Raw genomic sequence first — 24,375 nt, 5'->3', positions numbered from 1 at the left:
TCGGATTTTGGATTGGATATCACCGGTTTAAAGTCGTTTCTGCATATTCGCTTAATATGTGAATCATATACATTTACAAAATAACATAGTTCACATATTAGTCAAAGTACTCTAGTACACACTTACCCACGCCTATCCAATTTGAATTTTGAGTCATCAAAATGTCAATTTTATAAAAAATTTAATATGAAAACACTAAGTATATTTACAATACAAGAGAATACATAATAGCTGAAGTGGTATAGCGAGAAGTACCTAATAGTTGAAGGGCAATTGTCTTAAATAACATTTTTTTTAGTTTTTGTCGTACAAATAGACAAAAAGAAAAAATAAAATAAAATAACCTCTTTTTATTTTGAAAATTTTAATATTTATTTTTTATTGTTAAAAATTTGAAACACTATCATCAAAACTTCACCTTTTAACTCTAAACTCTAAGTCTATATTAATTAATTTTAGGGTAAAAACACATTTTTTATCTTTTAATAAAACTTATTTTGGTCATTTTCTTCGTCGAATACTATATTTTTGTGATAAAAATTTAAAAATGGTTATTGTAAGAAATTTTTGGTAGTTGAAATGGTGTAGTGGGTATCGCATCTGAGGTTGGTTGAAAACCGAAATTAAACCGACACCCACAGTGATAAAGACAGAAACAATTGGATAAAATGACTAGAAATGGTCCATTTGAGGTCGATTACAGTTTGGGTATCGGTTCCGGTTAAAAGTGACCAGAGCTAGCTAGTGCTAAGATCTATCCATTTGCTGAAAAGAAGCTTATGAAATTTTTCCATCTAAGGCTCCAAAAAAAAAAAAAACAAGGAATGGGCCTGGACAATAACAAAATAAGAGAGGCCTTACTAAGCCCATTAACGCCTTTTTTTGTTGAAACGTGACCTTTCTCTTACGTCACTCCTCTTTGCCAAAACCTCAAATCGGACGACTGAAATTCGAAAAACCCTAAACTCGAAGAAGATGAAACTCGCCCATTCCGCGATTCGATCCCTTAGCGACGTAGCTTCCTTTCAAACATGTCGTCCTTTCATATCTAGAAGCCTCTCCACCAACGCTAATCAAGGTATAACCCCCCCAATATCTCCGCCCCACATTCTCTCGCATTTTCGTGTTACGCAAACTCACCGATTCCCAAATCGAAACCAAGCAGATCCGATCCAGAATCGATCATCAGACGATTGGATGTTTGGCGGCAAAGACGAAAAAGCCAATAGCTTCTTCCAGCATCTTGGCAAGGCGGAGAAAGATAAGCGCGACTACACAGGCTTTAGTAGATCACAAGGAAACGGTTCGAGATTCGATTCTTCATCCGATGGCGTCGATGGTAAATTGAAGGAAGCTGCGTTGATTTACAACGTTGATGAGGACGAAGGTGTGAAGGATGGATACTCGTTTAGGCCCGATGTTAACAGCTGGGGAGTTAATCAGTTCCCTAGAGTATGTTTTTCTTACAACTCTTTTTATGCCTTGTCTTAATGATTTGATTCATATGTTATTAGGATTGCATTTGTACTGTAAAGTAAGTTAGAACATGTAAATCGAATGTGTAGTTTATGTATAGTGTGCTTTGGGTTTATAGGGATGATGGTAGGGGTGCGTCTTTCTCCTTAGTCGTTTCTTGTTTGCTTTGATGAGATAAACAGTAAATGTGTTTTGTTCTGTTTTAATACAGGATATGAACTATAGGAGGCAGATGCAAAGGCCTAGGCAGAATAACAAGGCGGAGATCACCACGGATGAAGTTCTTAAGAAAGCTGATTTCAGGGTGAGTTTGCTTAGTTTACATATGCTTCGATAAAGCAGTGAAACATGTGTTTCTTTTGTGGGTTTTGTGTAAATACAGAGGCTTTGTTGTTTCTTTGTGTACTCACTGATGGAATATGTTTTTGTTGGACAGAATGTTAGATTCCTTGCACAGTTCATCACCGAAGCTGGGATCCTCGTTAAGAGGAAGCAGGTCAGACTGAATGTTTCTTCTCGCTTTAATCCAACAAAATGATGTTTTGTTAATCTACATGCTGAAATCTCTTTCTTTTTGTCTATCTCTTGCACAGACTGGTATTAGCGCAAAGGCACAAAGGAAGATTGCTAGAGAGATCAAGACGGCCCGTGCATTTGGACTGATGCCTTTCACAACAATGGGTACAAAGGCTTTTACATTTGGGAAAACCATGGAGAATAGAGACCAAGATTTCGAGTATGAAGTGGTTGACGATGATGATGAGTATGATGACAACACACCTGAGTGACTCCCAAGGGTTGGATCCACTCTCTCTTGCCTGACTAGTGAGGTCTTGTTTTCATTTCTTGGGTTTTGATCGGTTGGTATTTGGAATAATCCGATGGTAGCAAGTTGAGTATACATGATTGACTGTATTTCAGTAGCTGCTCTTCAGTTGAGAATAGGATTTGTATTTTATTTTGTTACTTTGGAAGTTCTAGGCATTATGCTTTAGTATCATTGTCTCTAATTCCAAACATTACTCTGTAAATTAATGGTTACTTTGTTCTACAAATCAAGTCATAATCAGGTATTATCTCGTGCTAAAGCTGACGATGAAATAAAAACTAAACCAAAAATTTATGTTCCAAAAAATTCAATTTATCTAAGAACCCCTCTCTGTTCTTGTCATCTCCATGTTTCTAACATCTTCGATTGTTTTTTTCTTCTGTTGGATCAACCTCTGGAGTATACTCCTATCTTCATCTGGAAGTTTACATGGTCGGTCCAGAGACGGTACAGCTCTAGATCTTTCGAGTAGGTCCCTCTCTTTTTGCTCTGCGAAGCAAAGCAATGATCCTTCACAGACCTCTTTAGCGGAATACGGCTTCTCTGGTTTGAACTTCTGAAGCTTTGAGTACTCAGTGATGAGATGAAACATGTAGTCATACACACGGTTCATGCTGATGCTTTCCATGTAACCCTGTCCTCTTTTTCCTATTGATTCAGCCTGTCAAATAGGGAAACATCTTAAGAAACATAAAGTGGTAACTAATCTGATATACATGAGAAAAGTTGAATTCATACATCAGAAGGGTTGGCGTTTCCCCAGTCCACAGCGAACTTAATGGACCGACATAGATCAGTGGTAGAGACAGGCCAATAGTTTTCCTTTGGAAGGAGGCCTCTGCTGAAGAAATCTTCATACTCTGGTGAGATTATGAGTGTCATGGAACCACATGACATGATATACTTTAGAGAAACTGACCATGCATAACCCTCTGCATATATCTTGTACCTTATGACACAAGCAATCCCAACCACATTAGATTATTCTCATATCCTCCATTTGATAGAAGTAAGTACTTACCGGTGATTACATTGGTTGGAGAGCTTGGACTGTTCAAACCCACCTTTTGCTTCTTCTGCCCAGTTCTGTATTTAAACACACACATCAGGCATCACTACCACTAGACTAAACTATCTGATTGAAAAGGGCTGTACCTGGCGCATAATCTGTGCTCCCCATAACCTTGAATGGTTGCATTTCATCAGCTCCATTCTTATAGGCGACACAACGTCAGGATTCCCTTTCCAGTAAGCTCTAGGTTGCTTGCTGCCCCAGCTACTTCTCTTAGACCCTTTCTTTATATCCCCAAACTCTTCATCCCACGGCCTTAGATTCGTCTCCGACCTTCCATCACAACACTCAAGACTCAAACAAGAGATGAGTAATAACAACAAAAGACATGTTAAGAGATACTTACCATCCCCAAAAGGACCAATCAGGAAAAGGAATGTCTAGATGAGCTTCATTAGTGCAATAACGAAAAAGCGGAGCTGGGAAAGACTGAGGCTCGGTCCTGTTGATGATGGGTTTGTCCATGCAATCAAACATCATGTCAACATCAGGAACCATGCCAGGATACTTGTTGAGAAGCTGCAGAATCCCCCAAACGGTGAACATCATTCTGCTCTGCACACAGGCGTAGAAGAGATCAACGTACAGCTTCCCAGAGAGTATCACCACTCTAAAGGCAGCACTCTCTTTTGCCTTCTCCACGTGCTCTTTAGTCACTCCTGTCTCTCCCCACGGCTCTAAGTCCCGTTGAATCCATCTGGCTTTTCACCAAATCACAATGGTTTACTTCCAAATAAAGAAAGTTTGATACTTTATGACTCATTTCAAAAAACCCACAAACCTGAAAACGTCTGGGCACTTTGGTTGCTGGGTTCGACGACCCGACACGGAATCCGACATGAGACTCTTTGGTTCGAGGACGGGTTTGTAAGGACACGAGAAGTAGGAGCATTGGAGGATTCGGTAAGCCTGAGAACGTCTCGAGGCTTCGCTGAAAGATTTGCGCGGGAAAATGTGCCACGGCGTTGGTTCCAAGTTATGTCCGGCGAGAGTTTTTGTCTGAGCAATAAAGTCGTCAACCTGTTCGACGAAATTACCCAATGAGACAAAAATTCTTGAAATTTTAAGCCTCGATCAGATCCGTTAATCACGGAGAAAACAATTAGAAAGGGCGATACCTTGTAGAAGAGAAGAGCGGTGAAGGAGAAGAATGAGAGAGCAAGAAGGCATAGAAGGAGGTAAGATGGTGATCGTGGAGAGGTTTTCTGAGGGAGACGAAGACGAAGACCCATTGTTTATCTTCTTCTTCTCCTCCTGCAAAACTTTTCGTTTTCTAAGCCTTAGAAGTTATCTCTGCTTTGATTGAATGAATATACAGAGCCCCGCTCAATTCGGAGCTAACTGATTACTTTTCCTAATACATCAGTTTGTTTCTATTTTAACTCTGCAAGTATATATATTTATATCCACTTTAATTTTATTTGAGAAATTATTAGAAATAGAGGAAAATGTATTAAATGTGCAAGAGAATTATGATATATGTGAATTCAGGTTTTGAAAAAATATCTAGCAAACATGTCACATGTAGTATTTTTTTCTGTCGAATGTAGTGTTTGTAACTATCACTAAAACATTACATAATGGATGTTAACCTTTTGGTGTCTTACTCATCAAAGCGTCTTAAGTTTGGCATAATTAAACAGATTCATCCTTCTTCACTTCATGTGCTTAACCTTTGAAAGGATCATCCAACTCCCATGCACCGGTGAACTGGGTAAACGTGACATCCAAGATTTGAGAGACAAGGGTTTCTTCCTCCTGATTAGTCTTCAATATTTTTTTGGGCGGCTTTCAAAAGTAGAGAAAATTAAGTTACACTAACGCCTTTGTTGTATTGTAGTCTTTTGATAATTAAACTAATACTGAAAAAGATTATCCCTCTTGATTAAGTTATGAAATGATCTTGCTGACCACACAAGTGGTAAGGGTGGTGAAGGGAAAATTGATAAACGGTGAAGCTTACGAGCCGCTTCCGAAGGATTCTTAAGACCGAACAATGGGCCGTGGAATCGTATGTAGTTGGGCTCCATAAGTTGATATTTTGGCCCATAAAGCAACATGTGGTAATTTATCAAACAATGCTATCAACTTATCTCATCTCACTCTAAAAGTGTAAAGTGAATAAAACAAAGTTTGGTCGACATGTGGACATTTTAAAAACACACGCACAATATTTTGTCACAACGGTTCATGAACAGAAATGGTGTGACATGTGTTATAAGTTTATTATATACACCACTAGTTCTCCATTTTCACTAGAACAAAACAAATCTCAGAGAGAGATGGTGAAAGAAACAGAGCTAATCTTCATCCCAGTTCCTTCCACAGGCCACCTCCTCGTGAACATCGAGTTCGCCAAGCGTCTCATCAGTTTCGACCGTCGGATCAACACCATCACCATCCTCCAATTACACTCCCCAACCAGCCCAAACGCAGCCGTTTTCGCCAAATCTCTCGTAGCTTCACATCCCCAGATCCGCCTCCACGACCTCCCCGTTCTCGACGATTATCCACCGTTGGATCTCTTCTACAGAGCTCCCGAAGCGTACATAGTCCAGCTCGTCAAGAGAACCACTCCTCTCATCAAAGAAGCAGTCTCCAGCATCGTTGCCGAGTCTCCCACCTCTCGTGTAGCCGGTTTGGTTCTTGATTTCTTCTGTAACTCGTTGATTAAAGATGTCGGCGACGAGCTCAACCTCTCTTCGTACATATTCTTGACCTGTAACGCTAGATACTTGAGTATGATGAAGTATCTTCCCGATCGGCACCGGAGAGTCGCGTCGAAGCTCGATTGGAGCTCCGGCGATGAGGAGTTGGCGATTCCGGGATTTATCAATTCTATTCCGGCGAAGTTTCTGCCGTCCGGTTTGTTCAAGGAAGAAGCTTACGAGGCGTACGTTGATTTATCGCCGAGATTCGGAGATGCGAAGGGTATTTTAGTAAATTCGGTGGCGGAGATTGAGGATTACACGTTTCGGTATTTCTCTCAGCAGCGGGAGGAGGATTATCCTCCGGTTTACCCGGTCGGACCGATTCTCAGCTTGGAGGATAGAGCGAGTCCTAACGAGGAGGATAGAGATAGGATCGTGAGGTGGCTTGAGGAGCAGCCGGAGTGTTCTGTGGTGTTCTTATGCTTTGGGAGTAGAGGAAGTGTTGATGAGTTGCAGGTGAAGGAGATAGCTCAAGCGCTTGAAGTCGTCGGGTGTAGGTTTCTATGGTCGATTCGGACAGGGCCTGTTGAGACAAGTGATCCGACAGATGTGTTGCCGGAGGGCTTCATGGGGCGGATGGCGGGTAAGGGGTTAGTTTGTGGTTGGGCTCCGCAAGTGGAAGTGTTGGAACATAAGGCGATAGGTGGGTTTGTGTCTCATTGTGGTTGGAACTCTACGCTTGAGAGCTTGTGGTTCGGTGTTCCTGTCGCCACGTGGCCGATGTACGCTGAGCAGCAGCTGAATGCTTTCACGTTGGTGAAGGAGTTGGGGTTAGCTGTTGATCTGCGGATGGATTATGTGTCTGGTCGTGGAGGTTTAGTAACTTGTGACGAGATTGCAAGAGCTGTAAGAGCGTTGATGGAAGGTGGGGAGGGGAGGAGGGTGAAGGTGAAGGAGATGTGTGATGCGGCGAGGAAGGCTGTGATGGATGGAGGATCATCTTCTTTGGCTACGGCTAGGTTCATTGATGAATTGGTGGAGGATGGTGCAGGCTAATGGAAGTGCAATTCAACATGTTTGGTTATCTAATCTCTGAACTTGTTTTGTTTCGCCAATTAAGAAACTTGTAAAACGATCATTATGGCTTAAACGGTATGGCAGTGTCTAATTAATATTTGATGCAAATCGGTTTAAGTTAATAGCATAGAATTGTGGATGTAACTTACTTGTTGGTAATGAGGAAGTGACTGAAAAGGGTCAATAGAGGAGACTTAAACTTCTTAGATAATTCATCAGCCATATGATCCATCCTCACCTGTAACATTTAGGACAATACGAGCAATGCAATTAGACCAGGTCTACAGGAGTCCTTGATATTAATATCATATCACTCGTGCTTCCAAAACTAAGAAAACAAAAACTTAAAAATGTTGAATTCACCTGCATGAAGATATAGCCCTTCTTATGTTACTTGATGCAGCTGCAACTTTCTGCACGATGCATATAAGACGAACATCAAAAACCAATGCTTAGAGGAAATAAAAGTTGGTTCAGGACTGGGAGGAAAGATCAGACCAGCAAGGATTGGATTCTTACTCTTGCACAGAGCTCCAAGGCTTTTAGATTGAAATGCAACATGTGGAAGACCTGTTAGAACGGAGCTCAAAAATTAGTGAGACATATACAGGTTACACATAGCTCCAAGAATTTTTTGGTGTAAATTCCTTTTTAGAGTTGTTCTAAGTATGAGTTTCTTTTCTTGTTTTTGGGTCTGATGACAGACTTAACATTGTGTCTTTCTTAACAATAATAATGTTAGTTATCAGTAATTAGTGTGTTAATCTACGTATGCCAAAACTTGAAACTCGAAGCAAGGATTGAATGGTTGTTTTACCGATAACTGGTGTAATGAATGTTCCGTGCTTTCTTTCCAATTTACAAAACAAAGAATCAATCACCAATGTATTTGATCTATCGGCTAGCAACGCTCCAGTGGTCACCACCAGGGTCGGCCATGGGGATTGAAACAATTACCGATTTAAATCTCTGATGCCCAGCGTAGAGCCTTGAGATAAAATATAATGTAACTAATTGATCAAATCTACACCGACTCAATCTACGTCTAATTCATGTTTTATGGAGATCGTCAAAGTCAAACAAAATGATTAATTCCATTGGTTATAAAGCAAGAATATATTATCCTTTTTCTTTGTCTAGTACCTAAACTCACGTATCTCTTTCTGTTTATTTAGGTAGACCATGTTAAAACCAAAAGATTATTAGAGAGTTTTTTTTTTTTTTGGTAAAAATGTTAAGAAATTATTAGAGAGTTACGATACCAAGAGAGTTTTTTGACTTGTTGGTTGTATATTATTGATCCTACTCTCTCCTAGTTTAATATAAGGATCAGTTCAGTATTGTGTGAATCAGTTTGTAGTCAGATATCAATCACTATGAGTAATGGAACTTTGGATTCTAGTTTAATTTAAGAAGAAGAAAACTCTTTTTTTAACGTACCTAAATACATAAACTTTAAATTTTTACCTTAATTGATTTCAGTCCCATTTTTCCATCGAATAGATATAGAGATTTTTTTTTACTTTTATATTACCAGGAAACTTTATTTCTTCAACCTACTTTTACCGCAAAAACTATCTTCCAACATACGAACATTGTTTTTTACTTCTTTTTTTCCAAAAAATAAAATCAGTATATCAACCCATACTTTAACCACAAACTCTTCATTCATCATTTTTTTTTCTTTGAATATAGTACTTAAACTCATGTATCTCTTTTTTTGATCAAAAAAAAAAAACTCATGTATCTCTTTATGATTCTTTTGATAGTCCATGTTAAAATCAAATGATTATTGAAGCGCTAAGATACCAATAGAATTTTGATTCAATACATGTAATCAGTTAGTATATATTGTAGCTGGTTTTATATTATTGTTCCTACTCTCCTAATTTAATATAAAGGATCAGTGTTGTGAATCAGTTAGTAGTCACTAGTCAGATTTTTTTATAAAAAAAACTTTATCACTAGTCAGATTTTGATCACTGTTGAGTAATAAAACTTTGGATTTTATTTTAATTGTAGAAGAAGAAAACTCTTTTCTCAACGTCCAAAATAGAGAATTTTTTAACTTGTAAACCCACTCTTACCTTATTTTCTCTCCGTCTCATTTATTCAACGTACGCAAATAGATAATTTAGCTTTTTTTTATGAAAACTTTTACCGCAAAAACTAACTTTCAACATGCGAAAATAGATAATTCACTTCTTACATTTATTTTACCTCTTAAAACTTTTAACTCTTTAACTTTTTTTTTTATTTTTTTTTCCTTCAAAAAAATTCATTATATCTACCCACACTTCAACGACAAATCTCCACTCTCATTTTTTTCAACATACTTTTTACCTCTCAAGCAAGATACGTAAGTTATTTATTTTTAGTGATCTTATTCTTCTTCTTTTCTTTTTTACATGAACAAATGACATTGCTTAATATCATTTCTGTTGGTTCGGATTTTAAAAAATCTTATATATTGATTTCCTGTTGCAGAATATGACTTTGTCCATAAATTGGGAAGATGTTAATCAAATCGTCGACGACTTCCCGTGGGTACAGTTTTATAACACCGGTTGGGCGTATTCTCTTATGCGGCACATGAATGCGGCTTGTCGCATTGCGAACTTGATTGGTCCAGAGTCTCTCTCCGTGACATACTTGGTCCAGTACATGAGCGAGTTTTCTACGCTAACAGACACGTTGGGCATCCATTTCCTCGAATCGGTTAAGCCCTTCCTGATGTATGAGGGTATGGTCCTGGATGATGATTATCAAAGATTGTTTGCTCAGTTTTTAAGGCTCCCGGCAATACCACTTCCAGTAAGTAAATGTAACTTATACTTGGTTTCTTTTTGTATGATAATAACTACCTCTTCTTTCTTTTTCTATATAGACTGGAATCCGTAGGTTCGTTGTTACGGATATGATAGTTCATACTCTTGATCTATATCGGAATGCTGAAGAGTTTGAAACTAAATTTCTTGATGCAATGACTTATTCCCCAGTTACTGCTTCCATCCCAAACTATGCTTCTCTATCTGAGTTCTTAGCCCCTGGAAACTTCCCTGAAAACGTGAGTTGAAAGCTATATATATTTTGCTGTTAACTTGAATTTTAGTTTCATTTATTTTAATTTTTTTTTTTGCAGAAGATATATTGTCCAACTATCACGGAACTGCTTTCTCATTGCCCAGGTTGCCATGCTATGTTTGCTACTGGTATAGGCAAGTCTCAAGGAGTTCCTTATGTCAGGTTTCGAGACAGTTCTGGCTTAATCGACGGTGGTTTCATGCACGTTGAATTGGGCATGGGAGTCATTGATCAGTTTGTGGAGTTAATCGGAGCATATATAATGATGTGATCGGTGCCGAAATGATCTAGAGCCTGCTATGGTGATGCTTCTACCTCTACCCCCTATCTATATAATCGCGATATCTATTACTTTTGGTGTAATGTGTCAGCTTTTTTTTTTTTGGTGTAATGTGTCATCCATAAAAAAAAAAGTTTCAGCTTCTAATAAAACTATATGAGAATGCATAATATGTGAACACTATAATTATTAAATTGCAAATATTCGTTTGTGTCTACTAGACAAAGCCAATGCAACCATTATGATAAAGACCTAATCACTTACTGAAACGCGTGAAGGATTCTGTTTCTGTATTTTGGTTCTAAATGGCATTATCGGTAAGAAAGAACTACCTGATTCTTTTATCAAAAAAAAAAAAGAACTAACTGATTCATAACTAAAAGTGGGTCACTCCAAAAAAATCTTTTCAATGCTAAGTAGTCAATGCCTCTTGAAGATTAGTGTGGTAACAGTACCGTAATAACATACAGTTCTTGAACAGTTAGGAATTTTTTGCGTCACAACCATAAATAATAAGTAAAAAAAATTGTATTTTGTATATGAAAAAAATATTTTTTTCATACAATGGAAAATGGAAAACGACCTAGTTATGGAGACAACTAGGACCGTCACAATAAAGTCAAAAGAAAACCATTATAAATTGCCAACATAGTTTTCAGTTATGTACTGCATGTCTTTTTTTTTGGGACTAATGGCTTTCAGAATTTTTGCATGTCTTTTTTTTTCCTGGAACTGTTTCTGCATGTCCTGATTACTCCCGTTATGTTTAATCTTTCATATTTTTAGTTTTGTATGCAATATATATTAAAATGATGTGGCATACATGTTAATGACAATGTTTCGTAACCACAACAATACATAATTTTATCTTTTAAACTATTAAATAAATAAAATTTATTAACTATGACGGGATGTGGTAGCTCGTTTGGTAAGGGTCTTGGGGGCCAATTGTCATGCTCCCGGGTTCGACGCCAGGCGGAGGGGAACTGCCCATCTTGTCATCAAATGCGGTACTGGGTGTTGAGCCTTGTCTCCATCCCAGGTAAAACCCTCCCGGGTGAAGTGGACCGCTGCCTAACCGGGCCCAGGGGAATGATCCACGTAAGTGGGGAACCCCTGGATTATCAAAAAAATAAAAAATTATTAACTATTAAATAAATAAAATTTATTAGTTTTATCACTTAAAAAAAATCTATGATATATAACAAGCCAGTTATTTTATATTTTCTGTTTATTTATTTATATATACAGATTTTTATGAGTAACTAATAATTTTTCATAATTATAATTCTACTTATACATTAAGTTATAATTTTTTTGGTCAATATGACATATAATGTTGGGTTCACCAAAAGAATACATAAAAACTAACTTTTAGATTTGATAACTGGTAGTTTTACTTTTATTTCATACCTTTTATATATCTATTTTTAGATTAAATATTTTAAATATAACCAATGTATCATATAATTTTAAAATAATTGTAGTATTCTTATAAGTAAATATAGTTTAATGTTTTATTTATTAGACATTAATAAATTATATATATATATATATATATATAATATTTTTTAAAAATCATAATTTTGGTTAAATATAATATATTACCATGCTGAAGTAATTAATTTCTGTTTTTGAAAGTATAAGACTTTCTTAAGAATGTAATTTTGGTTAAATATAATATATTAGCATAACTAAAGTAATTGATTTTATTACATAAACTTTAAATTTTTACCTTAATTGCTCTCCGTCCCATTCTTTCAACGAACATATATATAGATTTTTTTTTACTTTTAACCAGAAAACTTTATTTCTTCAACCTACTTTTACCGCAAAAACTATATCAACCCACACTTTAACCACAAACTCTTCATTCATCATTTTTTTTCTTGCATCCAGTACTTAATTAAACTCATGTATCTCTTTCTGATTATTTAGATAGTTCATGTTAAAATCAAATGATTATTGGAGAGCTAAGATACCAATAGAGAGTTCTGATTCAATACATGTAATCAGTTAGTATCTATGGTAGCTAGTTGTATATTATTACTCCTACTCTCCTAATTTAATATAAAGGATCAGTATATATTTTGAATCAGTTAGAGCATGATTATTTATGGGTTCTTAACACAAACTAGAAGGTTTTTCCGGGCTACGTCCGGATTTTTCTGTATAATATGATTAAATTGAAGTAAACTTGCGTTTTTTAGTACTGAGTAGGGTTTTTTCTTGTGAAATTGTATTGTAACTCTTTTTATATATACAGAGTAATGTATCTCTTGTAAAATGATGGTTATGGCTGAAGTTATTGATTCAACTGTTATTATATAATTTTGGTAAGTGGTGCTACGAGGTAGTATATCTGAATTATTAGTTTTTATCTTATTACTATATACATTATTCTGTTGAGCTTGTATTAAGTTGCGTATTTCTTGTTTTTTTTTTTGTATTTTAAGCAGTTTTTTTATATATCAAATTTATATTTAATAGTAGTAAGCAGATAGCAAAATCTATAATATTTTGTAAAATTTATTTTTAAATATAAGTTAGATTAAAAAAATTCTTTACTGCACATGGTGCAGTTTAGTAGGTGTGTTTATAATAAATTAAATAAGGATCAGTATCTTTATATATTGTTGGGATGATGTTTGTGACGATAAGAACATGGAATTTTCTATCTCTCTTGGCTTATAAGGATCTAAAGTCTGCGGCTTGGTTGTAAGTAGCTTATATTATTTGATAATTTATTGGTCAATGGTAATCACAAAATCATATATTAATGTCTTTCCTCTCCTAAACTCTGAACTATTTACATTTCATGTCATAGATGCTATCAAATAACATTAGAACTTGTTTCTGAAGACATAAATAATAAACTGAGAAAGTAATTCTGATGAAGCAGATAGATAAAACAGTATACATGATTATAAGCTGATAATCATGCAAAGTAGACATAATGTTTCAAGGGAAAAAAAAACACTGAAAAGTAAAACAACTGAAAGAAAATCATAAGTCAATACTTAAACTGAAAAAGACGTAAACATCATTGAAGCATGCAATACGTGATAAGATGAGCGGGAGCTCAACTTCTAACATCTTGGGCGCTTAGCTGTCGATGTCTCAGCATCAGCAGAGATCCTCTTACTCTCCCCATCTGCAGGGTCTCCACGGCCGTTGGAAGTTCCACACACTTCGTTTCCAGTCTTCACTGTTTCCTCAGGACGTTGCAGCAATGTTGCTTTAAACCGAGACTTCTGTGGGTGGTGGGGTGTCTAGAGAGAGGATCTTGGTGACAGTAATAGCTCGGGTATTGCCTGAGAAGTTGTGATCTGTAACTTTCACACAAAACTTATGTGTCTGTCCGATGATGCTGATTAGAGCTTCCGGGACAGGCACCTCATGGTCAGCTCCTTCGTGTTCATTAGCCTTGCATTCAAGTACAATAACGTGAGTTTAAATCATTTGAGAGTATAAACTGATGCGCAATTACCTCAAAGTAGTTGGTAACTAACTCGGATGCGTGTCTCCCAGTCAACTCACGACCAGCATCACCAAGTAGGACAAGAAAAGCTTGTTCACTGTTGTCATAAACTGAAATCTTTGCACGGTACCTGTTGTGAAAGAAACAGAAGCCAACGTCACAATTTTAATAATCAGAAACTAATATCAGCGTAAGAGTAATTGAATATTCAGGCGAGAAAACATACTGTGCAACACCAGTTGTGTTAACCTTCCCACATCTTGTGTTCGTACAAATCAATGAAGTTGCGCCTTTGGTAGCCTTAGCATGGCACTCACTGCATCCAATATAGTACCAAGCAGAGCCATGCACAACATCATCAATCGTAGCCGTGCACTCAAAAAAGGCATCCTGCAACCGTGTATAAAATTTGATATAAATATCAAAGCGTTTCAAAAGGAGGAAGAAATATTTAGCTTTATTTTTACCTTTGCAGATTCATGAGTCATGTAGGAGAATATTTCTGCTATAGTCAGTGCCTCATGTTTAGTAACCACCTCTGCACTAACCTGGTTAGCAATCTCTGGGTTAGAGGCAAGCCTGATACAAAACATAAAGCACTGTTCCAGTTAATCACTGCAATATGTGTAAGTGTGCGCTTCAGATGAACTTGTGAAAAGTAGATGTTGAAGATTTGGATACATACCAGGTGAAGTAATCTTTGGTTGGTTGGACGTCATAGTCCATGAAGAGCCGTGTGGAGGACATAGAGGTCAGGGCAAGGGTACCTGTCCAATAATGAAAGAAACATTTAAAACGAATGAGTGAAAATATGCATAAAAATGACAATGTGAAAATATATAAGTTGTACAAATGCTCTGCTTCTATGGACTAACTCGGCATGCTATATATGATTAATAAAGATGTAAAAATATATAATCTATGTCACACATGATAAATTATCAACCTATGACAAATAAAAAAACGTTTTTGGAATGTTTAATAACTTAGTATCTCATAAGCGAACAGTGGCAAACTTTTTCGAAAACGTGTCACTATTATCAATGAAAACATGAGTCTAGAGATAGAAATGGCAACCTCTGAGACGTTTGGTGTTAACAGTCGTGACCAAAAGCACTATGGGAGTGTTTTCATAGGAATTAAACTTTTTGCAAAAGTCGGTTGCAGCATGGTCCCAAAGGTAGAGCTTCATCACAGGCCCACTGCAAAACAAAATAAGCTCTTACGGATTTAGGAACTACCGAGAGATGGTGACTTGAAAATAAAAAATACACTTACTCATGTGATTGCACATGCACCATAATGCGCCGAGAGGCTGCTATCTCCACTTCGTCAAGGATGGGACGCTCAATAAGGGTCTGTCCATTGACCAACTTCATGTGGCCAACAACATCTATTACAATGTCCAAGAAGAGTGTAAGTTAGATGGTTAATAAAAAATTCTTGGAATGTAACATGTTACTTAACAAACCGAATCAAAACTTAACAAACCGAATTAAAATAAGATTCACAATTCACTTCAGAGGATGTTCAAAACAAACCAAAAACTCTAAAAACTTGAACTAAAACTCCTGGTATTAACTTACTAACTTTACTACAAACCGAATGATTGAAAACAACTCATCGGCATGTGCCTCTTGTAATAATAACTTCAGAGGACGTTCAAAACAAACAAAAAATTGTAAAAGTATAATAAAAATTCATGGAATGTAACATGTAACCTAACAAACCGAATCTACAATAATATTCACAGTTCACTTCAGATAATGTTCAAGACAAACAAAAACTCTAAAAACTCGAACTAAATACATCTATAACAATGTCCATGAAGAGAGTTAGATCGTTAATAAAAATTCATGGAATATAACATGTAACTTAACAAACCGAATCTACAATAATATTCACAATTCACTTCAGATGATGTTCAAGACAAACAAAAACTCTAAAAACTCGAACTAAATACTTAACCCCCCAAAATTATAGATTTCATTATCTAACCAGGAATATAGACCAATGTAACTGAGAGATGACTTATTAAAGTAGAGAGCTTACCGTAGAGGTCACCTTTGAGATCACAGTTAGCTTCAAAATCTTCATATGAATGAAACCTGAAACGGCCTTCATCAAATGAGATGGGAACCTCGTGAAGAACCGACATCTCAGAGTTCCACGTGAAAGACACGGTTGCGATATGATCAGCAACCCGATACATCGGTTTGTTTTTCAAACCGTAGAAGTTGTTGAGTCGGTAAACAGATCCTTGTTTCATCTCAGGCAAAGAATAACAAATCATGTTAGTAGATTGAAAACCCAGAACCCTACTTTAACTAATAAACCAATCTCATAACAATTCTTCAAATTTATTCATCAAAACCCTAGCTCACTCTCCGAAGCTAAAACAAACGTTTACAATTTTCAGAAAATATAGGTCTCACGGTTTAAAACAAACATTTAGAAGTAACACAGAACATTTTGAATGTGAGCAGAGCATTTTTTAAAAAAAATATCTATACGAAAGATCAAACAGAAAACCTAAACTCGAATCTCCAGTGAAAGCAGAGAAACATTCTAGAGATGTTTCATGAACAAAACCTATACATGAACCTGTTGGGGCAATAGAAAAGTTTAAACAAACGTTTAAAATTCTCAGAAAACATAGATATCAAGGAATCAAAACTATTTTTTGGAGAATTGACTTACCAGTTCGTCGATGAGGAGCATTTCGAGGCCAATCAGCGTCTTCTTGATCGGGTTCCGAGCCTCCCAGAAATGGATGAGTCGGAAGCGCAACTGAGTTGCATGCGGCCCTAGAGAGACATCTTTGAAGAACATAACTTTCTCATCAGAGTCGGAGGAGACAGTAGACTTCCCATTTCGTTTCATCGCCATGGTCTAAGCTTGGAGTGGTTTTAGGGTTTTGGTTTGATTGAAAAGAAGATCAGTATATAAAGAAGGAGGAAAATAGGAAGGTGAAACGAAATCATAAAGGAGTTATTGATTGATTGAAACGAAAATATCGATTGCGTAGAAGTGGATCGATTGATTCTCGGCTTCGTTTCTCTTCGATCGGGGAAGACAAAGTGATAGAGGTGAGGGGCAAAAGCAGACGCAGAAGAATAACTCCGACAAAGCCCAAACGGCACGCTTTTTGGATGAACGATAAAGCCCAAATGGCACGAATGGTACGCTTTCAGATGAAGCCCACACGGAGCAAGAGCCCGTCTGACGTATAAAAAATCTTGTCTCTGATTGGTCCGAATATAAAAGCTGACGTGGCATGCTCGCTGCACTCCTTATTCGGCTTTTAGTATTGTTGATTCCTATGATTAAAACAATTAAAATAATAAAAAGTTAAGAAAGAAAAAAATTGAAAGGTTCTTAATTAGTAATTTTAAGAAACGGTTCCTATTCTGACACACATATGTGTCATATATTAATTGGTTCTGTTTTATAAAGAAAAATAAAAAATAAATACATTAATATAATATTTTTCTTCTTTAAGAACCTCTTAAAGAGTTTTACCAATAATAATAGAGCATGATTATCCACATAAACCCATTAGTGTTTCTTAAAGATTATTTAAATATATAAATGTACTTAAATAGAGCTAAGAAAGCCTGTTAAGAAACTGTTCAATTTTGTGCCTCCAATGATGGATTTTTAAATTAAGAGTTAAAAAAAAAAAATTACAAGATAAAATTTATTTATTTAATAAAATGTATCAAAAGATAAAATTTTCAACATAGGTTTTAAAATAAGAAAACATAAAAACAAAGATTAGTAAAATAAATGATATTCGAGCTCAGTTGTCGTCTTCATCACGTCCAAATTTACGTCATATATGTTCAACCAAATCAGCTTTCACTTGTTGATGCATTTGTCTATCACTAATTTAGTTCGAACACCCATCATATTAGCGATATTTGTAGGGATATCTGTAGAATACGTGAGATCCACATGTGAACTTATGTTATCTTCGGTTTGTTAGAACTTTGAAACATCAAACTGAGTGTAACGAATAAATAAAGAAAAAACAAAGAAAAAAATAAATAAACAAAGAAAGAAAAGATAGAGAGTAAGAAAAAAAACCCACCTTTCCTCGCTTATTTGCTGACACGTATGACACGTATCCCCAAAAACTCTTTTGTAGTCGGTGAGGAAAGACTCATATTAAGGATCAGTTACAAATTGACTCATATTAAGGATCAGTTACAATTTTTTAATTAGTTATGATTTAATTAAATGACCCATTATTGTATTGGGTAATTGGAATAAATATTGGAATCGAAGTATGCAAGTAATTTGATGGAAAAGATATCCAAGTCTCATTTTCTTCAAAGTCTTGATGAAAAAAGTAGATTTGTTTTAGTCAAAAAGATACATTGAATTCTATTAAAATTCACGATAACTGAATTCTAACTAAATCTAAAAAATATTGAATACCAAGGATTTTCAATGGATTTAAATTTTTATTTACCAAATACTCAATCCGATAACAGTGGATTTATGTGTAGATTTAAATTCCACTCAATTCTATTAAATTACCCAAATTTTTTTTTTAACTTTATCACTAGTCAGATTTTAATCACTATTGGGTAGTACAAATTTCGGTTTTAGTTTAATTGTAGAAGAAGAAAACTCTTTTTTCAACGTCCGAAATAGATAATTTTTTAACTTGTATACCCACTCTTTTTGCTCTCCGTCACATATATTCAACGTACCCAAATAAATAATTGGATTTTAGTTTAATTGTAGAAAAAGAAAACTTTTGTTTACAACGTTCGAAATATTTTTTTTTTTTAAACTTAGTATACCCATTCCTATTTTATTTGCTTTCCATTACATAAACGTACCCAAATAGATAAATTTAGCTTTTTTTCGTGAAAACTTTTACCGTAAAAACTAACTTTCAACATACGAAAATTGATAATTCACATTTTACATTTATTTTACCTCTTAAAACTTTTCACTCTTTAGCTTTTTTACTTTTCTTTTACTTCTTCAAAAGACTTTAATTTTCTCTAACCACTATTTTACAAGAAAAGCTCTCCAATATATTTTTCTTCAACCTACAAAAATATATATTTGCGTTTTACATTTCTCTTTCCAAAAAAAACTTCATTTTCTCTACACGACTCTTTAGAATTTTACCACAAATACCATCCACTATCTTTTTTCCAAAGTACAAAAAGAAAAAAGAATGTTTTCGCTTTAACTATAAATTTATATTAATAATAACCTTTAAATGACAAAAAAAAAAAAAAGTATAAAGTCCCTGAAAGTTTGAGTCAGAAAATAAGATATTCTTCCTAAAATCCGTAGAGACAAAAGCATCGATCTTATCGTCCATGGAAGGATCTCCTCTCGCCAATTTTGTCAAGGAGTCGATGGAGAGATCCAGATCCTCTCCTCGGGTTTCTGCTCCGTTCACGGTGAGTTTTTTCTTCTCCGCGCATCTAACGCGTCGTCACTTTGGCCCTCTCCTTCTTTGCTTTTGATTATTGTTCAGAGCTTCAAAGACTTAGTGCATGTTTCTTCCCAAACTTAGTGCATGTTTCTTCTCTATCTCTCTTACACAAACCTTCTCCTAACTCTTTTGTTCTTGTTTTTTTGTCGGCGATTGTACTTTTTAAATTAATAATACATATGTATATACTTTTTAAAGGATTCTAATTACATTTTTTTTAATAATTTTAGTGGAAGAGGCCGTTCTCCGCTGATGCACATCTAGAGGTCGTGAAGTCGTACTATGATTACGTCAAAAGCAGGTGAAAATAAATTTCTGTTTTTTTGTTGTTGTGTAATGTTGATAGATAATTAGCAGGTCGAACAAAAAAACCATTGGTTTTTGTGTAAAAAAAACCATTTTTGTGTAATGTTGATACCAATAAATTTTCTATTATTTGGTTTAAATTGAATAGCTATATTCTTGGGAATATCCAGCTTTTGTCTAGCTAATATATGTGTATATATTTATGATTCTGAATGACATGCTGTGGCTAGTTTGAAGTGAGAAGTCTGATTCCAACCACTGCTTTAATTTTTTATTTTATTCTCTGCTTGATGTTCTTGGTCGTTTTGATTGTAGTAGCTAGGCCTTCGTTGTTTGAATCTTTGGTTTTTTGTTCGACCTGCTAATAAAAGAGAAATAAAATAACTTCACTTTCAAATGTGTTTGCTAATTGGTTCTATTTAAAAATTCAGGATAAGGATCGGTGTTGAAGGGTACGACACTTCCCTTCAACCCATTGAACTCTACCGGGCTTTGGAGAGTCTTTTCAAGGCATGTGGAGAAGTCCACAACATCCAGATTCGCAGCGATCCAGTAACAAATGAGCTCCAGAGGTCGTGCATTGTTATCCTGCGTGGAGAAGGCGCAGGAGACAAAGCCTTGCAACTCGATGGAAGTGATATTGGAGGAAAGAAGATTGTCGTTACGAGTTTGCCTCCAGGACTCAGTGACCTCAGCACTGGGTTGAGTACTGATGTACTCGCTGCTAGGCACGTTGCACATGATATGAGAAACAGGTAAGTTATTATTTATGCTATTCACATTTTCTTACTTACGCAAGTTGTGTTAATACAATGCAGTTTTTTTTACTCTTGCAGTAGCGAAGGCGTATCCGTGACTGGATATGCCACTTCTCTTCCTAGAGATGATATCAAGAATGCTTTGAGTAACCATTTCTCCACATGTGGCGAGATTACCGATGTTTTCCTTCTCAACAGGTTAGAAGTTAGAACCTTTCTCCAGTTTTGTTACAAAACCCAATTCGCTTAGTAACCATCTTTTTTTTTTTTTTTATCAGCCGTGCCCTCGTATATTTCTACGGACCAGGCTCCAACCACCGTGCGGTTCAGCTGTCTGGATCTGACCTAGGAGGCTGCACACTGGTGGTCAAGGCCTTGCCCTATCCAAAGCCCAAAGAACCCGCTGGAGCTAGTGGCTGGACCCGTTTGCGTTACCGTTTTAGGTTAGCTACTCTCGCAAAGACAAGGGGGGGAACAAACACATCAGATGTGAGAGGAATTCGGGTTTAGTATTTTATTTAATGAATTTCGGCTTGTTTATTTGTTCGGTTTAGTATATGTTTAATTACTACAAAAAAAAAAACTTATATTTCGGATATGTTTAATTACTACAAAAAAAACTTATATTTCGGATATTGTTTAATTACTACTCTTTAGATTGATTTCACAATGGACAGTTTTTTTTAATCATTTGATTATAACAGAGAATGTAGAACTTACAAGACTCTTCTCGACCGACTTTATCTTATTTGGTTCAAGAAAGAATTTACCGTTGGAGAATTATTTACGAATCACCCATCAATAACGACAACAAAAACCGCCTAGCATGTAAATAAATTATCAACAATCATGACAGTTCTTGTGTGATGATATCACGGACAGATTAAATTTACATTCGAAGTTTAGGGGAGACGGATCATAAATAATCAAGCAGTCTTGTTCCACGCTGAACTGCTAAATACGAATGTTCAATCCTCTTTTCGTCCTATTATTAGTATGAGACTGTAAAAGTATTTTATTAACTCTGTTATTTTGACTGGAAATGTTTATTTTGTGTGGAAAAAGAGTCAGAAGCCCATTGACTCAAAATCAATATGTCTTTGGGTGGGTTGATAGATCAACTAGGTCTATTCGTGTTATTTGATAAGAACATGACTAATGAGAGAGACCCGTACATCAGTCATTCAATAATGAAAAAATATCGTGAAACATCCAATAATGTGGCTAAAATTCGATTAAGCTTTGTCAAATTTCGTTGGAGGTTTTCCGTACATCAGTAATTCAGTTGGATACTAGAGAATCGTTAAAATAAAGTCATATATGTGCATAATTTTTCGTTGGAATAAAAAAAAAGTAGGTATTTTTTATTCACAGAATAAAAAGTAGCTGCTTAATGAATTTGACAGATATGTTCATTGTTCAGTATATATTTATTAGAAATAGGAAAATGAGTTTATAAAAAGGAAAAAACTCTTGATTACGCTGAAACACCCTCGGTATACAACTCTATAAGGTTCCAATTCCAAAACGCAAGTCGGTGGCCTCTCACAAATCAAAAACCTCTCTGAGCTTTAAGCGAGAGAACGAAACCAGTCTCCTTGTGTGAACACCAATCTCCCCGGTTATCAAATCTTTGTCTTAAAAAGCTTCATCGTTTCTAATCTTTTCGGTTTCTACGAAACCCTGTATTTCGTGTACGTAGGAAGAACCAAGACATTGAATTTTGAATTTGATCGTGGAGAATGAGTGATCAAGATTTTGAAGGGAGTAGTGAACCAGTGGACCTTATCAATCATCCTTCAGGGATCGTTCCCACTCTTCAAAACATCGTCTCTACAGTTAACTTGGACTGCAAGCTTGACCTAAAAGCGATAGCTTTGCAAGCACGTAACGCCGAATATAACCCTAAACGTTTTGCTGCTGTGATCATGAGGATAAGGGAACCGAAGACCACAGCGTTGATATTTGCCTCGGGAAGAATGGTCTGTACCGGAGCCAAGACCGAAGACTCCTCCAAGCTGGCGCGCGGCTAGGAAGTAAGCTAGGATATATAATTCAGAAACTTGGATTCCAAGCAAAGTTCAAAGATTTCAAGATTCAGAACATCGTAGCTTCTTGTGATGTGAAGTTTCCTATATGGCTTGAAGGTCTTGCCTACTATCACCACGCTTTCGCAAGCTACGAGCCGGAGATGTTTCCGGGTCTTATTTACAGGATCAGAGGGATGAAAGGAATGAAAGGAGCACAGATTGTGCTACTAATCTTTGTGTCTGGAAAGATTGCTATCACTGGAGCCAAGAAGAGAGAGGAGACCTACAAAGCCTTTGAGAATATCTACCCGGTCCTCACACAGTTCCAGAAGAAGTTCACCAGATAGGCCAAGCGCGGATCTCGGAGTTGTGTGTGGTCTTTTGTTCCCTTGGATTGCTAAGCTTTCTTCGATTTTTTTCTTCCTTTAACGAGTGTTGATTTGATGTTTGGAATATGAGAAAGATTCATATGGAAGTATATTTATATTACAAACAAATATCTTTCAAAGTTTTGTAAGCCATACAAGGCATAGTAGAATAGTATGCTTATATATTCTACTACAGATAAATCATGTAATAAACTATTAGGGATATATATTCCACATCGGGAATTCTAAGGGACATTAAATAATATATAAAGAGTTAGTGCCAATCCACTAATCACCAATTGGTTTTAAGTTGGAAGCCCGTAATAAACCTGAATGTAACATAAACACGTTGCTCAATTGTATGCATCGGTAGCAATGTGGTTTCGTGTTCTAACACATGCATAATATGAGAAAACTCTTATTTCTTAGGTATGTAACGTTTGATATGATTCATATGAACAATATGTAATAGAATTACATGAGTTTTTTTTTTTTTTTGGTAAAAGAAGAATTACATGAGTTTTGGACATTTTACACGTAATGTAGTCTTTTTGATTGATTCCCAAGTTTGCGTAAATCTATTATTTGTAAAGCAGCTGGTTGTAGTATGTCAAGATAGTCAACAGACAGAGCCCTGACCATAAACGTTTTGACCATAAGCGTTTTGATATTAAAATCACCCTTATACAATTTTCTATACTAATTCTTGTGACGTTTTTTTATTTTACAATTTTTGCCGCTCATCTAATAACTCCGGAAACGTTTTTGGACCATCTTGGTGGTAAAAATCCATCTTCATCTCCTTAGGAGAAATAAAACAATCGATGGAGAGGCCAGGCACGTCGAATGCCATATCATCTATGGTCCATCTCTCCTCCAAGCCAGTCACAGAGATTCCTCCCTTGAGATTCTCTCCAAATCTTGATATCAACACATCCGTTCTACCTGAGTGTGCTATCACCACTTCACTACCTTCTATTGCTCGGCAATCCTCCATCCATGACGACATTGTTCTTGCTTGTGAATTTAATTTTCACATTTGTGTATGTATGATAATTGTTAGCATTAGTCTATATTAACACCGTCTTCATTGCCAATAAGTATTGGTAGCTATGCCGTATATATTTTCATACTTCTGTTTTTTTTTTAATTAGTTTAATATTTAAATATAGCTACACTCATAACTCTTTAAGTCAAGATAAAGAATGAGCAATGTCGAAAAATTCTTTTCAACTTCTATACACTTTTGTTTTAGCATTGTCCAGATTTAGTACTATAAATTAATTAGCATTATATATAAATTAGTGCATGCAGTCCCTTGGAACCGATCACCTTTAGTAATGTTAAGAGTTTTTGTAACATCCCGAGTTGTGATATGTGAAAAGGCTTAAGAGAATTGATTTGGCTACCTATGTCACCAAAGTTGACTTACCTTTTCCGTCACACATCCGTTTAGAACTCCAGAGTTAAGCGTGTTTGAGCTGGAGTAGTGGAAA

General features: G+C 35.9%; 6 protein-coding genes and 1 pseudogene across 7 annotated transcripts; 5 read left to right on the top strand and 2 right to left on the bottom strand.

The window, feature by feature from the left end:
• Positions 1–918: 918 nt before the first annotated feature.
• LOC106307645 lies at positions 919–2,552 on the top strand. The gene is made up of 5 exons (XM_013744658.1): positions 919–1,078; positions 1,166–1,452; positions 1,688–1,780; positions 1,913–1,972; positions 2,070–2,552. Exons 1-5 carry the CDS (start codon positions 976–978, stop codon positions 2,262–2,264), a joined length of 738 nt encoding a protein of 245 aa, XP_013600112.1. The 5' UTR covers positions 919–975; the 3' UTR covers positions 2,265–2,552.
• LOC106307644 (O-glucosyltransferase rumi-like) lies at positions 2,319–4,741 on the bottom strand. Its single transcript, XM_013744657.1, has 7 exons — positions 4,496–4,741; positions 4,159–4,397; positions 3,724–4,074; positions 3,461–3,650; positions 3,327–3,391; positions 3,044–3,254; positions 2,319–2,966 (listed from the first exon to the last, which is right to left on the bottom strand). The coding sequence occupies exons 1-7, from the start codon at positions 4,607–4,609 to the stop codon at positions 2,622–2,624; spliced, it is 1,515 nt and encodes a 504-aa protein (XP_013600111.1). The 5' UTR covers positions 4,610–4,741; the 3' UTR covers positions 2,319–2,621.
• An 844-nt stretch (positions 4,742–5,585) lies between these two features.
• LOC106307187 (UDP-glycosyltransferase 71C4) lies at positions 5,586–7,227 on the top strand. Its single transcript, XM_013744062.1, has one exon. It carries the CDS (start codon positions 5,588–5,590, stop codon positions 7,082–7,084), a length of 1,497 nt encoding a protein of 498 aa, XP_013599516.1. The 5' UTR covers positions 5,586–5,587; the 3' UTR covers positions 7,085–7,227.
• Positions 7,228–9,431: 2,204 nt separating this feature from the next.
• LOC106311315 lies at positions 9,432–10,561 on the top strand. Its single transcript, XM_013748515.1, has 4 exons — positions 9,432–9,464; positions 9,593–9,919; positions 9,993–10,172; positions 10,248–10,561. The coding sequence occupies exons 2-4, from the start codon at positions 9,596–9,598 to the stop codon at positions 10,458–10,460; spliced, it is 717 nt and encodes a 238-aa protein (XP_013603969.1). The 5' UTR covers positions 9,432–9,464; positions 9,593–9,595; the 3' UTR covers positions 10,461–10,561.
• Positions 10,562–13,709: 3,148 nt separating this feature from the next.
• LOC106309392 lies at positions 13,710–16,243 on the bottom strand. Its single transcript, XM_013746418.1, has 8 exons — positions 16,003–16,243; positions 15,229–15,343; positions 15,028–15,152; positions 14,636–14,717; positions 14,418–14,529; positions 14,177–14,340; positions 13,960–14,080; positions 13,710–13,895 (listed from the first exon to the last, which is right to left on the bottom strand). Exons 1-8 carry the CDS (start codon positions 16,241–16,243, stop codon positions 13,710–13,712), a joined length of 1,146 nt encoding a protein of 381 aa, XP_013601872.1.
• Positions 16,244–19,211: 2,968 nt separating this feature from the next.
• LOC106310025 (nucleolin 1-like) lies at positions 19,212–21,119 on the top strand. Of its 2 annotated transcripts, none has more exons than XM_013747218.1 (5): positions 19,212–19,382; positions 19,648–19,718; positions 20,155–20,478; positions 20,542–20,679; positions 20,760–21,119. In XM_013747218.1, the coding sequence occupies exons 1-5, from the start codon at positions 19,299–19,301 to the stop codon at positions 20,989–20,991; spliced, it is 849 nt and encodes a 282-aa protein (XP_013602672.1). In that variant the 5' UTR covers positions 19,212–19,298; the 3' UTR covers positions 20,992–21,119. The 2 variants fall into 2 exon arrangements, with proteins under 2 accessions (XP_013602672.1, XP_013602673.1); XM_013747219.1 differs by having other exon boundaries at positions 20,560–20,679; positions 20,760–21,117.
• Positions 21,120–22,223: 1,104 nt separating this feature from the next.
• On the top strand, positions 22,224–22,858 carry LOC106311127 (annotated as a pseudogene).
• Positions 22,859–24,375: the final 1,517 nt, after the last annotated feature.

This window comes from Brassica oleracea, chromosome C8 (assembly GCF_000695525.1).
Source record: "Brassica oleracea var. oleracea cultivar TO1000 chromosome C8, BOL, whole genome shotgun sequence".
Classification (NCBI taxonomy): Eukaryota; Viridiplantae; Streptophyta; class Magnoliopsida; order Brassicales; family Brassicaceae; genus Brassica; species Brassica oleracea.
This window is presented reverse-complemented; position numbering and strand designations above follow the sequence as displayed.

Excerpts from the sequence above, each read along its gene's own strand:
- LOC106307644 (XM_013744657.1), bottom strand. The coding sequence starts at position 4,609 with ATGGGTCTTCGTCTTCGTCTCCCTCAGAAAACCTCTCCACGATCACCA. Across the intron at positions 4,398-4,495 it reads CCGCTCTTCTCTTCTACAAG|GTTGACGACTTTATTGCTCA; the intron begins GTATCGCCCTTT and ends TTCGTCGAACAG. Across the intron at positions 3,392-3,460 it reads GAGCACAGATTATGCGCCAG|AACTGGGCAGAAGAAGCAAA; the intron begins GTACAGCCCTTT and ends GTTTAAATACAG.
- LOC106307187 (XM_013744062.1), top strand. The coding sequence starts at position 5,588 with ATGTGTTATAAGTTTATTATATACACCACTAGTTCTCCATTTTCACTA.
- LOC106307645 (XM_013744658.1), top strand. The coding sequence starts at position 976 with ATGAAACTCGCCCATTCCGCGATTCGATCCCTTAGCGACGTAGCTTCC. Across the intron at positions 1,079-1,165 it reads CTCCACCAACGCTAATCAAG|ATCCGATCCAGAATCGATCA; the intron begins GTATAACCCCCC and ends GAAACCAAGCAG. Across the intron at positions 1,453-1,687 it reads GAGTTAATCAGTTCCCTAGA|GATATGAACTATAGGAGGCA; the intron begins GTATGTTTTTCT and ends GTTTTAATACAG.
- LOC106311315 (XM_013748515.1), top strand. The coding sequence starts at position 9,596 with ATGACTTTGTCCATAAATTGGGAAGATGTTAATCAAATCGTCGACGAC. Across the intron at positions 9,920-9,992 it reads TCCCGGCAATACCACTTCCA|ACTGGAATCCGTAGGTTCGT; the intron begins GTAAGTAAATGT and ends TTTTCTATATAG. Across the intron at positions 10,173-10,247 it reads CTGGAAACTTCCCTGAAAAC|AAGATATATTGTCCAACTAT; the intron begins GTGAGTTGAAAG and ends TTTTTTTTGCAG.
- LOC106310025 (XM_013747218.1), top strand. The coding sequence starts at position 19,299 with ATGGAAGGATCTCCTCTCGCCAATTTTGTCAAGGAGTCGATGGAGAGA. Across the intron at positions 20,479-20,541 it reads GCACATGATATGAGAAACAG|TTTTTTTTACTCTTGCAGTA; the intron begins GTAAGTTATTAT and ends AATACAATGCAG. Across the intron at positions 20,680-20,759 it reads GATGTTTTCCTTCTCAACAG|CCGTGCCCTCGTATATTTCT; the intron begins GTTAGAAGTTAG and ends TTTTTTTATCAG.
- LOC106309392 (XM_013746418.1), bottom strand. The coding sequence starts at position 16,243 with ATGATTTGTTATTCTTTGCCTGAGATGAAACAAGGATCTGTTTACCGA. Across the intron at positions 14,530-14,635 it reads ACCAAAGATTACTTCACCTG|GCTTGCCTCTAACCCAGAGA; the intron begins GTATGTATCCAA and ends GTTTTGTATCAG. Across the intron at positions 13,896-13,959 it reads TAGTTACCAACTACTTTGAG|GCTAATGAACACGAAGGAGC; the intron begins GTAATTGCGCAT and ends CTTGAATGCAAG.